This window comes from Phocoena sinus, chromosome 12 (genome assembly GCF_008692025.1).
Source record: "Phocoena sinus isolate mPhoSin1 chromosome 12, mPhoSin1.pri, whole genome shotgun sequence".
NCBI lineage: Eukaryota > Metazoa > Chordata > Mammalia > Artiodactyla > Phocoenidae > Phocoena > Phocoena sinus.
This window is the reverse complement of record NC_045774.1, coordinates 90,044,907-90,058,454: the sequence shown is the minus strand read 5'-3', so window position 1 is coordinate 90,058,454 and position 13,548 is coordinate 90,044,907. Positions and strand designations below refer to the sequence as shown.

At 41.4% G+C, this 13,548-nt stretch overlaps 1 protein-coding gene across 6 annotated transcripts; it reads left to right on the top strand.

The window, feature by feature from the left end:
* The first annotated feature begins 469 nt into the window (after positions 1 to 469).
* PTP4A1 (protein tyrosine phosphatase 4A1) lies at positions 470 to 9,479 on the top strand. 6 transcript variants are annotated; one of them, XM_032651541.1, is made up of 6 exons: positions 470 to 710; positions 3,973 to 4,523; positions 5,801 to 5,893; positions 6,234 to 6,364; positions 7,281 to 7,355; positions 8,082 to 9,479. In XM_032651541.1, exons 2-6 carry the CDS (start codon positions 4,419 to 4,421, stop codon positions 8,197 to 8,199), a joined length of 522 nt encoding a protein of 173 aa, XP_032507432.1. In that variant the 5' UTR covers positions 470 to 710; positions 3,973 to 4,418; the 3' UTR covers positions 8,200 to 9,479. The 6 variants fall into 6 exon arrangements, with proteins under 6 accessions (XP_032507432.1, XP_032507430.1, XP_032507427.1 ...); XM_032651542.1 differs by lacking the exon at positions 470 to 710 and adding an exon at positions 1,027 to 1,211; XM_032651539.1 differs by having other exon boundaries at positions 485 to 710; positions 3,976 to 5,893; positions 8,082 to 9,469.
* The last annotated feature ends 4,069 nt before the right edge of the window (positions 9,480 to 13,548 follow it).

The following is a 13,548-nucleotide window of genomic DNA, read 5'->3' as shown; positions in this document are numbered from 1 at the left end:
GACGACGGGGATCGCAAGTCGCAGGTGCTACGGTGAACCGCAGGCAAAGCCGACCGCGGTCTGACCTACAGCAAAAGGAAGCAGGGCCTGCACTGAGACCCGGTTCCGGCCTTTAGGGGACTGCGTTTTCAGTCGAGGCCAACGGCAGGCCTCGCCTGGTGACGAGAGCGCACGCACTCGTCGGGGTTTTAAGGAGGAAGGGCGGCACCTCCTCCCTCTCCCGGCCCTTCCCCCTCCCATCCCTGTCCCCCCTCCGCCACTTCCCACCCCCGCCGGGTGGCGCTCCGACTGCAGCGCGGCGCCATTCATCAACCGGTTCACACCGGCAGCCGCCGCCGCTCCGTGACGTCCGCGGGGCGGGCCTCCGCCCCCGCTCGTCGGCGCGCGACCTAGGGCCCGGCTGCGATTGGTGGCCGGGGGGGACGGACGTCAGGCGCGCTATAAATGGGAGGGCTTGTGACGCAAGGGCGCCTCGGCGCGCGTATTGGCCCCCTGGACTGCGGGCCGGTGAGGCTGCGCGCCCTTCTCGGAGCCGTTCGCTGCAGACCGAGTCCGGTTGCCCCGCCGCCGCCGCCGCCGTCGCAGCAGCCCGCGAAGCCGCCTCCGCCGCCTCCGCCCCGCGACGACCGCCGCCGCCCCTGCCCTGCCGCCGCCGCCTCGGGACCGGCTGTATGATTAGGCCACAATCTTCAATGAGTAGACATATTCCTGTGAGTACCCGCGCCCCGCGCCGCCGCCTTTGTTCGGAGCCCGGCGCCCGCCCGCGTCCCGGCCCGAGTCCCGGCGGTCCTGGCGGCGGGCGGGTGCCGGGGACCGAGCCCGGGGCGCTGGGCGGGGCGCCCGGCGGCGCGGCGGCCCAGAAGCCGCTTTGTGGCCGCTTCTTCGCCTGGGCGTCTTGCGGGCCCGGCCGGCGCCCCGAGGCCCCTTTGTTTGCCGCGGGGCCCTGGGATCGGGGACGTGGCCCGGGTGGGGCGCGGGCTGCGCGTCACTGCGGCGGGCGCGCCCCCAGCCCCGGCGGGCGGGCGGGCGGGCGGGCGGGAGAGGCGGCTGCGCGCGGGCTGGGCAGGGCTCTCCGGCGCGGGGCCGGCGGGACTGGGCCTGTGGGCTACCGTGCGCTCCGCGGCCGGGACCGGCGCTCGGACAAAATGGCCTCGGCGCCGCACAGAAGGCATGGCGCGAACCCGTGGCCCGGGCCGGCGCGGCCTCGCCAGGTAAGCCGGCCGCCGCGGGGGGCGCGCCCCGCCCCGGGCCGCGGGAGCGAGTCCAGGCTTGTCCTGCGCCGGGGCGGGCCGGGTCGGCGGCGTCTTGCGATCGCGGGCTCTTGGGCTGTGCCTGAGTGTCCCCTGGCGAGCCGTGTGCTTGCCTTCTGTTGGCTTGTGGCGCCGTGGCGAGCCACACCCACGGCTGTGAGGCTGAGCTTGTGCCCGTGGAACCCGCTACCGTTCCCAGTGTGTGAGGTTGTTGCGCTGTAGCTGGCACCGTGGGCTTGCTTCGGATCCAGATTGTGAGCCAATGCTTCCTGGTACTCTCTCTCTCTCTTTTTCTCTCTTTTTTTTGGCCCCACCGAGCCGCTTTCGTGGGATCTTAGTTCCCCGAGCAGGCATCGAACCCGGGCCTTGGGCACTGAGAGCGAGGAGTTCTAAGCCCTGGACAGCCAGGGAAGCCCCATCTTGTTACTCTTTTCGTATGAGTTTTGTTTGACGGCAGTAGAAAAGTTGGAGACCAGAAAACCAGATCATTCCCAGGAGTGAGCAGTATTTTTTTTTACACATGCTTTATTCCGGGTGCGTTATCTAAAGCACAAGTAGATGTGGAACAGACTCGCCAACGAATCGTTGGACACAACAGAGATTTGTTGCTCGGACTCTGCAGTAGGACAGATCGGTTTAGGCTTCTGCACAGAAATTGGTCCCCCATGCCCCCGTGTGTATTATTGCGGTTATATGCAGTGGGAGGGGAACAATTCCTTGGTATTTGCAGACTTCCTATCATGGATGGTTTTTCCTGGGGCAGAGAAATGGGGAATAGGGGAGTGTCTCGGGCAGAAGAGAAAGATGTTAGGTATTAGTGGTCATTTCTGCGCTTGTGGAAATCCATCGTCCGTCTGTCCGTCGTCGTCCCGTCCCCGTCCCCGTCCCCCCCAGCCACTGGGTGCCTCCACTCAGTAAAAATAACCAGGTCACCAAAGGACTTATTTCTGTATTGCTTTCTCATGAAACCGCTTGCTTGAAAGGGGTGGATATGGCCAAACTCAGCTATAACAGGAGTTTCAGCTGTTCAGTATGGAAATCGGTGGTGTGCAATACTGTCTCTTCAGAAATCGGCTTTCAGTTGAAAAAAGGTAGTACCGGAAATCAGAATACTGAGATAAGAGCCCTTGACCTTAACAGCTTTGCAGATCACTTTAATTCATTGTCATTGGAAAGGCGCCAGAATACACTTTTTATTCTAAGGAAGTAGTGTGTAGGATTTGAAGGGAAAGTATAATTGAAATTATTTCCAGTTAGTGCTGTCACACTGTTAACAAAGTCCTCAGTGGCAATTTAATCATTGATTTTCTTAGCCCAGCTCACAAGTTGATGAAGTAACATCTGAGGGTGGGTTTGAACAAATTTGGATTAATGAAAGTTACCTTACCATACCTTATGGGACACCTATTAAGACATGATTCCTGAGGCTAGTTCCTTTATTTTCACAGAAAAATGAACTGGGTTTTTGACTTAATGTTTTCTGTGATTGGCTAGATCTTCATACGAATTATTGTTCAAAACTTAGCAGCGTTCTTTTAGAAACTATAACTAGCGTGGGACTCAGTGAAAATGAGATGAGATAGTTTGAATGTAGTTTTAAGCCTTTTTTAATGCTTAAATTTAAACTTAAGCATAGTAAACTAAGGGAATCTTTTGATTTCAAAAGATTTTATTTGGTAAATTATCCATGAAAATACCTGTGAAGAGTTTGGGGCAGTGGCTGGCTCTCAGTGCTCTTGTTGACCTGCTATTAATTTTTTTTTTTTTTAGTCCTCTGTTTACTCCCAACCACACAAGCTCCTTGTAAACTACTTGGAAGAAGACTAACGTCAACATCAATGTTTTCCGTGTATATATTATGAAAATATCCTGTGAATATTCGTGTAATATTTGATACTAACATAAAATTAATTTAGATCTTTAAGGGGAACTTGGGGAAAGTATAATTGGTGGTAGCAGTTACCTTGCTTTTGAGACCTGTGAAAGAAATGTAAGGTAATTTACACCATCCCACCACCACTACTTTTTCTTTCGATTAGATTTCAGTTTATGACAGGATACCTGAAACTTCGGTTTTAAAATACAAAAGACTATTACAATTATGAACGTCTTTTTTATAGTTATAAATGGAAGTTCTGTGTACATGTGTGTGTGTGTGTGCGTGCGTGCGCGCGCGCTTATGTTTTTCACGTAAGTTGAAAACTTGATTTCAAGTTGATTAATTTCCAGAGACTCAGATGAGAAATACCTGTTAAAGCGGAATGATAAGTTAATAGGTTGTTAAGAATCAAATGAAATAGTATATATGGGAGCATTTTGAAAACCAGTTTCGTTTTTTTCTTTTAAGCATATATTGACTAATATATTGAATTTTGTAATACATAAAAATATTTTGGTAGTTGGAAAAATCAATGTAGAAAGTTGTACGTGATAATTTAGAAGAATGTAAAACAAGTAGCCGGGTTTTAAAAGGAGTAATTAGTAGAAGAATGTATGTAAGGGATATTCATCCAATGTAACGATGTGAGGGGTATTTACTTAAAGTAATCCTTGCTTATTGATCTAATCTGTAATCACCTTTGTATTTTGTGGTTCAAGTAAAAGTTTAAAAGGTGGCTTGGGCCCGGATTTGGAAAGATCGTTGTGCCCTTAAATACTGTCAAAGCATAACATGTTCCTTTTGAATTGAAAACAACTTTTTTTCTCTCTTTCTTTTAAACAGCAGTTCTGTGGTGTTCTTGGTCACACATTTATGGAGTTTCTGAAGGGCAGTGGAGATTACTGCCAGGCACAGCACGACCTCTATGCGGACAAGTGAACTGTAGAAATTCATTACTACTCCACCAAGAAGCCCCCATAAGAGTGGTGAACCTGGACACAGAAGTGTTGAATTGAAATCCACAGAGCATTTTTTACAAGAGTTCTGACCTGGATGGGGTAAACCTCAGTGCACTTCCTTTCTCTTGCCTCAGTATTACTGGATTGAAGAATTGCTGCTTCTTGTCAGGAGGTTCATTTCATTTCCCATTACTCCCAACTTCATACTCAAAAGCACTGAGAATTTCAAGTGGAGTATATTGAAGTAGACTCAGTTTCTTTGCATCATTTCTGTGTTCAGTCTTTTAAATTCTTTCATAACCCTATTGAGTGTTTTTTAACTAAATTAACATGGCTCGAATGAACCGCCCAGCTCCTGTGGAAATCACTTACAAGAACATGAGATTTCTTATTACACACAATCCAACTAATGCGACCCTAAACAAATTTATAGAGGTAAGTTTTGATGCTTTTTAATGTCTTGAACTGATTGTAGTTTAATAGTGGAGCCTTTTATGTAACAAAATAAAATGTTTTGGAAATTGTGAGGTGTTATGACTACAGTTCCAACTCTCAGAAGTACCAGTGTCTTTACGTTAGAGGTGAATTATTATTTTATACATTTTGAGGAGAACATGTACTTGAGTTAGTTTAGATTTATAAGTTAATATCTAGTTCTTCATGCCTCACAGTTTGCTTAATTTAAGTGTATATGTGGACAGTATAACAGTATGGCTCTTATCTTACTAGAAATTGGTTGGCGGGAGGCTCCGCTTGTGGGTTTCTCACATATTTGCTTATTAGCATAATGACGGATACTATAAACCAGGACTAGTTTATGTCTTGGCCCCCTTTTGATGCTTAGAATGTAATTATCAGCTACTGATCTACTCATTCTATTTCTGGAAGGATTGTAATGCTGAATAATTTATTTGGATGCATACACATTTTATTCTATAAATATCTATAGATAATCAAACAACAAATAGGCCTTCCAGATCATAGAAATATTTTTATCTTTGATTGTCGTCTGTATATTTTTTAAATGCCAGAAGAATTATAATTAGTAATAATGCACTATGGGTCTTAAAGCCTCTAGTCTTAAATGGTGCGGGGTTTTTACACCACATTTTTGAGATTTTACTCTCTGAACATACTTTTAAGGTTCCAAACTATACACTGCACTGCAAATGAGCAAAAGTTTAAAGAGTTAATATAAGTCAAGTCAGATTGCTTATAGTCATGAGTGATTCCTTTGGTCCTTTGTTCCCGAGTTGCTCTTTTGTTAGTGCTTCGTCTAGCCAAGGTTACCGTGACTATAAATGACTTCAGTATGTGAAGGGCCATGGGATTTTTTTGTAATATAAAATTTATTAAAAATATATGATGTTTAACAATTCCCTTTCCTTTTAATGCTATTTTAGTATTGTCACCTAAAACAAGGCTTGTGACAATAAGACTTAACAAGACCGTGTTAAACATACATGATTTTCTGTTAACCTGTTAGAGAGGTGATCAAAATGGCAAATGGTGAGGAAGAGTGACATGGTTATGAAGACTTCATGTGCTTTTTTGTTTGTTTGGTTGGTTTTTTGTTTGTTTTTGTTTTGTTTTTTTGCGGTACGCGGGCCTCTCACTGTTGTGGCCTCTCCCGCTGCGGAGCACAGGCTCCGGACCTGCAGGCTCAGCGGCCATGGCTCACGCATGTGCTTTTTTATATATGTTTTATCCAGGAACTTAAGAAGTACGGAGTTACCACAGTAGTAAGAGTATGTGAAGCAACTTACGACACTAGTCTTGTGGAGAAAGAAGGCATCCATGTTCTCGTAAGTGTTTAATGGTTCCCATGTGTTCACAGTGCTGTGCTGCCAAAGTTTATTCATTCAGATAAACCACTGGCTTCAGAAAGCTTAATTGTTTAAGTTGTTGCAAAAGTATACACTGTCTTAAGGTCCAAATAAAGGTGAAAGCTGAGCAGAGGCTTGAAGCAATAAAAGATCTTCATAAAGACTCAGCATGTATTTGCATTTCATTGACAGCGGGGTTTCATAAAACACTTGTTTAAACGTTAAAAGAAAATGCTTCTGGCAACATTTGGGTGTTAGAATTTTAGAATTATTATACCAATTACATTAAAAGTCTAAAACGTGTATTCTTTTGACTTAGGATTGGCCTTTTGATGATGGCGCACCACCATCTAACCAGATTGTTGATGATTGGTTAAGTCTTGTGAAAATTAAGTTTCGTGAAGACCCTGGTTGTTGTATTGCTGTTCATTGTGTTGCAGGCCTTGGGAGGTAAGAGAATTTCTTAAACCCATTTAATGATACTGGTCTTCATTCTAGTTAAAGCTTGATTTTGACTCCCATAAAGACGCGGTTGTCAGTTTGTGAATCAATTTGCTTTGTTAGGTTACTGACTGAGTTAAATTTAAAAGTAGGTGAGTGTAGCAGTAATGTGTTCCAGTACGTTTGGAACTGACAGATGCTGTCGCTGAAATTTGTACTTGCCCATGTGGGCGGAATTACTTAATTGTGTGTTCTAGGTTGTATCCATAGTATTGGGAATCACTGTCCAAGCTCATTGGAAAAAGGATCATGAATTGTCTCTAAGGTGTTTTTGCACTGCATATGGTGAGTTTGTGGCAGGGTTCTTGATCCTGGAGAATCCTGTTTCAGTAGGAAGTCACTACACAGCAGTGCCAAAATATACGTGTCCGTAGTTGTAAATTGCTACCACCACCCTCGTCCCCCACTGCTCAGACCATGGCCCTGGGGAGGCTGGCGTGAAACATGTCACAGTCTCATTGATAATAAAACAAAGAAAGCAGTTTTTTCCAGAAGATCTTTAGGTGGAAAGTATTTTTCACTGCTTGGAATTTAGAAAATATTGTCCACACGTGTCACGATTTACCCTCTCCCTTAAATTTTTTCAGGACTGCTCTCTAGTGATACAGGTCTTAATTTCTAGGCTTATTTGTATTAGTTAAGGACATAGTTGTCTTTTTGGTTATAGATTAAAAACCTGGGTTTGATATGAAAATAATGGTACTTTATTAATTTAATTTTTAACATGAAGTCCAACATTTTCCATAGGTATTAACATAGGAAGTGCGGTAAATAATAGTGCTTTCGGATTGGGGAATGTTCGGAGTATTGAATTTTCCCGGATTTGACTTTGAAAAATAATTTACTATAATTCTTACTTTACCAGAGCTCCAGTGCTTGTCGCCCTAGCATTAATTGAAGGTGGAATGAAATACGAAGATGCAGTACAGTTCATAAGACAGTATGTATTTAATACGTTCTTTCCGTTTGCACTTTTTATTTCCTCGTTGAATGTTAGCGAATTTAAATATATTACTAGGAAAGCAATTTCTTTTCAAGAGCCTATCTGACCATTTTGTTCATTTTTAAGATAGTATTACCACCAGGGAGTATCTTGCATTCCATGTAGATACTCATATTACAAAGATTCTAGTCCAGTAATAATTCTGTAAATTATTGTTTTACTTTAAATTCTTGACTGAATATGTTGCTTGTGTATCTGCCCTTTTATTGAGGTATAGTTAGTTAAAATGCAGATATCAAAGGTAGATGAATGGATGGTAACAGCCAAATAAAATAACCACTCAGTGCAATATACAGAATATTTTGATCATTTCAGAAAGTGCCCTCACGCTGTTTGTAGTCATCTTCCCAACCACCAGGGGCAATCTCTTTTTGACTCATATTACAATAAGTTAGTTTTGCCTTTTCTTGGATTTTATATGAATGAATTTGTAAGTTTGGACTATTTTATAACTACCTCTCAAAAAGATTTAGAAAATTAACTTTTTATGGCCCTTTTTCCCATTTACACATGGATGCTGATCCATATTTCTACATTAAGTCACAATGTAATAATCAAAAAATAAATTGCTACAAGAAAGGTGATGATTGCCTCCTATAGAGCAGTAAATGTTAATTATAGAGGGACTTTGCTTTAATTTGTCTTTTGTTTTCTTCCTTCTAGAAAGCGGCGTGGAGCTTTTAACAGCAAGCAACTTTTGTATTTGGAGAAGTATCGTCCTAAAATGCGGCTGCGCTTCAAAGACTCTAATGGTCATAGAAACAACTGTTGCATTCAGTAAAACTGGGGTGCCTGATGCCATTGCTTGGAAGTGGAACCTAGACAGGACGCGATTTGTCGTACATGTTAGCCAGCATGTTGGCTTGGTGAAGTCTGATGAAACTTCCGTAGGAGTGTTGAAACGCAGTTTTACCAGGCCACAAGGCTGGCAGAATTGCACCCTCTGTTTGGGTTATGATCAACCTACTTGGACACTTAGCAAAGGGTTCTTGCTGTTCAGCATTGAAAATGTGCTTATTGTTTGTACCAATTGACTTTTCCTGAAATCATGCAGTATGGAGTCATTCATGTCTTTAAATCTGTTTCATGCCAGATTCTTATCAGTATGTAAGAAGTTTAGAAAGACTAGGTGCCAAAATACCCAGCACAATTCTTGTTGTTTTTAGTATCGTATCGAACTAAAATCCCAGGAACTATGAAAACTCTGGACCTTATGTGTTTTATTCTTTCCATCGTTTCAAACATAGAAAGTAGGGCCTGTAAGGTTATTTGATCACAATATGTTTACATCTTCCACATTCATACCAGTATACATCAGATTTGCTCGTTCGTTTTTTTTTTTAATTAACCAAGTCTTACCAGTGATTATTTAATGTCTTTCTATAAATCTCATTTTGTGCTGTCATGGAAGACCTCCGTTTTGAAAATCTACATTGTACAGAAGCACATGTCTTTAATGTCTCCAGACAAAAAAGCCTTACAGTTAATTTTAATGTTTGCACTTTGGGGTGCAACTTACAGGGAGGGCCTGAAAAAAGGAATGGGAGGGGGCTATTAAGTATTTTTAGTAAAATGTTGCCTTTGTCTTGTGCAGAACATGTAGAATATGCGCTTTAATTTAGTAAATATTTTTTTAAAAGGTAGAAATACTTTGTTATGGTAGCTAAAACAATTCTTAATCATAAAATTTCTGAAATTCTTGTAATTTTTTTTCAAACTTATCTGAAGTTGTTTACCAACTTATTTTTGTTTGAAGTGTGATTCCCAACCTTTCTTGCAGAAAAAAAAGTGGGTTTCTGCTGATGAATTGAGCAGACATTTAATATTTTATATGCCTTTTGAGCTGTGTAACTTAATATTTGGATACTTGACAATTTGTTTTATTATGTGATTGATAAAATGGTGATGTGTATTAATGTCAGCTCAACCATATATTTATACTGTCTGGGAACATGTGGTTATAGTTCTGTGGGAGAAATAATTTGTCAGTGTTCACCAGCTTGTAAAAATCTAGTGCGAGAGCTTAAACATTAAATAAATGATGAAATGCATTTATCGTCATCGAAGTTGTTTTGCTTAAAGTTAACTTATTTTGTAGAAAACAATATGAAAGAATTGCACTTCACTTACTGCCCTTTGAAGCGTGGATTTTTTTTTTAACAAATGAAGGATTAAATGAAGTTGGCGTTGTGATAAGCTCCTTATAATTAGGCAGGGAGCTATTTAATATTAAAAGTGCTTTCCGTTATAAACTTTTTTTAAGGTTTAGATAATCATGAACCAATGTACTCTTACGTACTGAGGAGAAACTGCTGTGGAGGAAGGCCATGATTTGAAGCTCAGTTCCGCCAACTAAGTGGTTTTGGGCAACTTAACTTCTGAGCACCAGTCTTCTCATTAGCATATCAATAATTACATACCTTTATAGGTTTTGAAATTAATTCAGACACATTTTTGGCATGTGAGGTCTTAATAAGTGTTACGTTTCCTTCAGTAATCTGAAATACTTTTGCATAGCTCGTGTTAATCTAAAAGGAAGAGATGTCCTTGTCTGATAACCCTTTTTTTAAAAAAATAGCTACAGCTGACTAAAAGCCTCAAAATTTGAGTAAAAAGATGATACACCATCTTATGTTTTAAAGAATTTCCTTCCATTTTTTCATACTAGTTTAGCATTTAATATGCTCCATTCTTGAAACTTAGGCTTGTTGTATGCATTAAGTTGTGAATGGAAGAATTAGTAGTAATTCTATAATTTGATATATATTGCCAGACTAATCAGTTGATTAATGTAGCTATCATAGCTACTTACATAGTAAAGATCTTATTGTCAGGTGATTTTCATAATTCAATTACCTTATAATCCTATATTAGTTATCCCACATTTACACATAAGGGATATGAGCCTCTAGTTAGGTGATGAGCTCATAAGTGGTAAAAACAGAGACTCAAACCTGTGTGACTGTCCATTCTACCACACAGCTGTGACTATGTATATATGCCTGGCCATTTTTTTATGTTACCAGTTGTTAAAGCTCTTATATAAGTTTTCAAACTCCTGCCTATGGAGCCCATTTTGTTTAAGGACAAAGTGTTCCACAACATTGATTTTGTAAGTTTCTTCATTTAGATTAAAACCTTTTTTATTTCTGCAGAAAATCCCTTTTGAATTAAGTCAGGATAGGCTAAGATACGCTGCAGAAACAACCAGCCCTGAGAGTAACTGGGATTTATTTGTCACTTAAGTGTCATGTCTATCAGAGGGACCCAAGCTGTTGGAGCATCTACTCTGGGACAGTGCTTGTCGTGACAGAAGGCAAAAAAGGCTTCGGAGTGTCACAAATTTCTTGACTAAGAAATCATGCTTAATCACTTTTATTCAACTCATTGGACAGAACTGGCCACTCAGCACAGGAAATGCAATCTATCGTGTACTGAAAAGCCAGAAATACACAGTGTTAGTCACTACCACGTCACTTATAGAGTGGATTTATATTTAAAGAGTATATCTACAGCAACATCCCACAGAACTGAAATATTAAGCATTAGGGGATAAGGTTTCCAAACAACCAAAATAGAGGTCAAGAAGTTTAGTGCTTATTAGGGAATCATAGGTGCTTATTTAAGCCTATTTAATCTTAATTTAGATAAAACTAAGGTAGCTGTGGTAATTTGGTTTACTAGTTAGTGTTACATATATACGACTTAGTTTTATGTTTGCTAGTATTTACTCAAGTATTAAATACCAAATTTAATTATCAGATGCTTTTTGTAAATCCAATACATACATATCCTTCGAGGAAAGAAGCATTTTTTCTTTCTGAAAGTAATAGTCTGGTTTGTTGGCAGGGCTGGGGCAAAAGAAGCAGCAAAATTCTAGCCCTGAAAGAGCTACTGAATTTTCAGTTCACTAGAATCAGGAAATTGTGCAGTAGTTCCACAGGTGTCCATTCAGTGAACATTATATGCCATGTATTTGGCACTGAAGACAAAGTGATTAGGACAGACTTGGTCCCTGCCTTCATGGAATTTAGACTAGCACATCAAATTTAAACTGCTGGGTATCCCATAATAAAAGCAGTTTGCAAGAGAGGTATTGGTTACAAATATTGCTTACAAAGTCATCGAAAGAGAAAAAAACAGGTTATCTTGGTAACTTACTTTGTTAAGTCCTTCGCACTGTACTCACTTTTGACACAGCTTGCTTCTCAGCACTTTTCAGCTTTTGGAAAGTTAAAGAGAGGCAACGTATTTCACTTACTGCTTTGCACTTGCTTGAGAGGACTAATCATTTCCCCCATGGTATGGCAGGCACAGGAACAGTTAACACAGGTCTCGTTCACAAAACTAAATAGTTCCCTGTTCCTTTGAAATCAGACCTTCAAAAGGTGCTCTTATTATCCTACTTAAAATATAAAACATAAATTCCCAAACCCAATAGAAAGTAAAATTATGTTTTTCCTCTTCCAACATCTCACTACTGGCAGAGACCTCCAAAATGTGGAAGAATAAGATGTAGAGGTCACCCTCCTCCACACAAATGCATCAGGAATAAATCTACACGTGGAACAACTCCTACAGAGCACTTACTGAATGCGGGCAGAAGACCTCAGACTTCCCAAAAGGAAAGAAACTCCCCGTGTATGTGGCCGTGTGGCTGACGCGGTCTTGGTGCTCCAGCCGGATGTCAGGCCTGTGCCTCTGAAATGGGAGAGCTGAGTTCAGAACATTGGTCCACAAAAGACCACTCAGCTCCACGTAATAGCAAGCGGTGAAAGCTCTCCCAGAGATCTCCATCTCAACGCTAAGACCCAGCTCCACTCAATGGCCAGCAAGCTACAGTGCTGGACACCCTATGCCACACAACTAGCAAGACAGGAACACAACCCCACCCGTTAGCAGAGAGGCTGCCTAAAATCATAATAAGGTCACACACACCCAAAAACACACCACCAGACAAGGTCCTGCCCAACAGAAAGAAAAGATCCAGCCTCATCCACCAGAACACAGGCACCAGTCCCCTCCACCAGGAAGCCCACACAACCCACTGAACCAACCTTAGCCACTGGGGACAGACACCAAAAACAGCAGGAACTATGAACGTGCAGCCTGTGAAAAGGAAACCCCAAACACAGTAAGTTAAGCAAAATGAGAAGACAGAGAAACACACAGCAGATGAAGGAGCAAGGTAAACACCCACCAGAGCACAAAATAGGCAGTCTACCTGAAAACGAATTAAGAGTAATGATAGTAAAGATGATCCAAAATCTTGGAAATAGAATGGAGAAAACACAAGAAACGTTTAACAAGGACCTAAAGGAACTAAAGAGCAAACAAACAATGATGAAAAACACAATAAATGAAATTAAAACTTCTCTAGAAGGGATCAATAACTGAGGCAGAAGAATGGATAAGTGACCTGGAAGATAAAATAGTGGAAATGACTACTGCAGAGCAGAATAAAGAAAAAAAAAAATGAAAAGAATTGAGGACAGTCTCAGAGAATTCTGGGACAACATTAAACACACCAACATTCGAATTATAGGGGTCGCAGAAGAGGAAGAGAAAAAAAGGGGACTGAGAAAATATTTGAAGAGATTATAGTTGAAAACTTCCCTAATATGGGAAGGAAATAATCAAGTCCAGGAAGCGCAGAGAGTCACATACAGGAAAAATCCAAGGAGAAACACACCAAGACACATATTTATCGAACTATTTAAAACAAAAACTATTAAAAACGGCAAGGGAAAAACAACAAATAATATATAAGAGAAACCCATAAGGTTAACAACTGATCTTTCAGCAGAAACTCTGCAAGCCAGAAGGGAGTGGCAGGACATATTTAAAGGGATGATAGGGAAAAACCTACAACCAAGATTACCCTATCCAGCAAGAATCTCATTCAGATTTGACAGAGAAATTAAAACCTTTACAGACAAGCAAAGGCAAAGAGAATTCAGCACCACCAAACCAGCTTTACAACAAATGTTAAAAGAACTTCTCTAGCAGGAAATGCAAGAGGAGGAAAAGACCTACAGTAACAAACCCAAAACAATTAAGAAAATGGTAATAGGAACATACATACTGATAATTACATTAAATGTAAATGGCTTAAATGCTCCAACCAAAA

Bases quoted from the DNA above. Each gene is read 5' to 3' on its own strand.
- PTP4A1 (XM_032651539.1), top strand. From the start codon at position 5,630: ATGTGCTTTTTTGTTTGTTTGGTTGGTTTTTTGTTTGTTTTTGTTTTG. The intron at 5,894-6,233 runs GTAAGTGTTTAA...CTTTTGACTTAG, and splicing joins AAGAAGGCATCCATGTTCTC to GATTGGCCTTTTGATGATGG. The intron at 6,365-7,280 runs GTAAGAGAATTT...TTACTTTACCAG, and splicing joins TGTGTTGCAGGCCTTGGGAG to AGCTCCAGTGCTTGTCGCCC.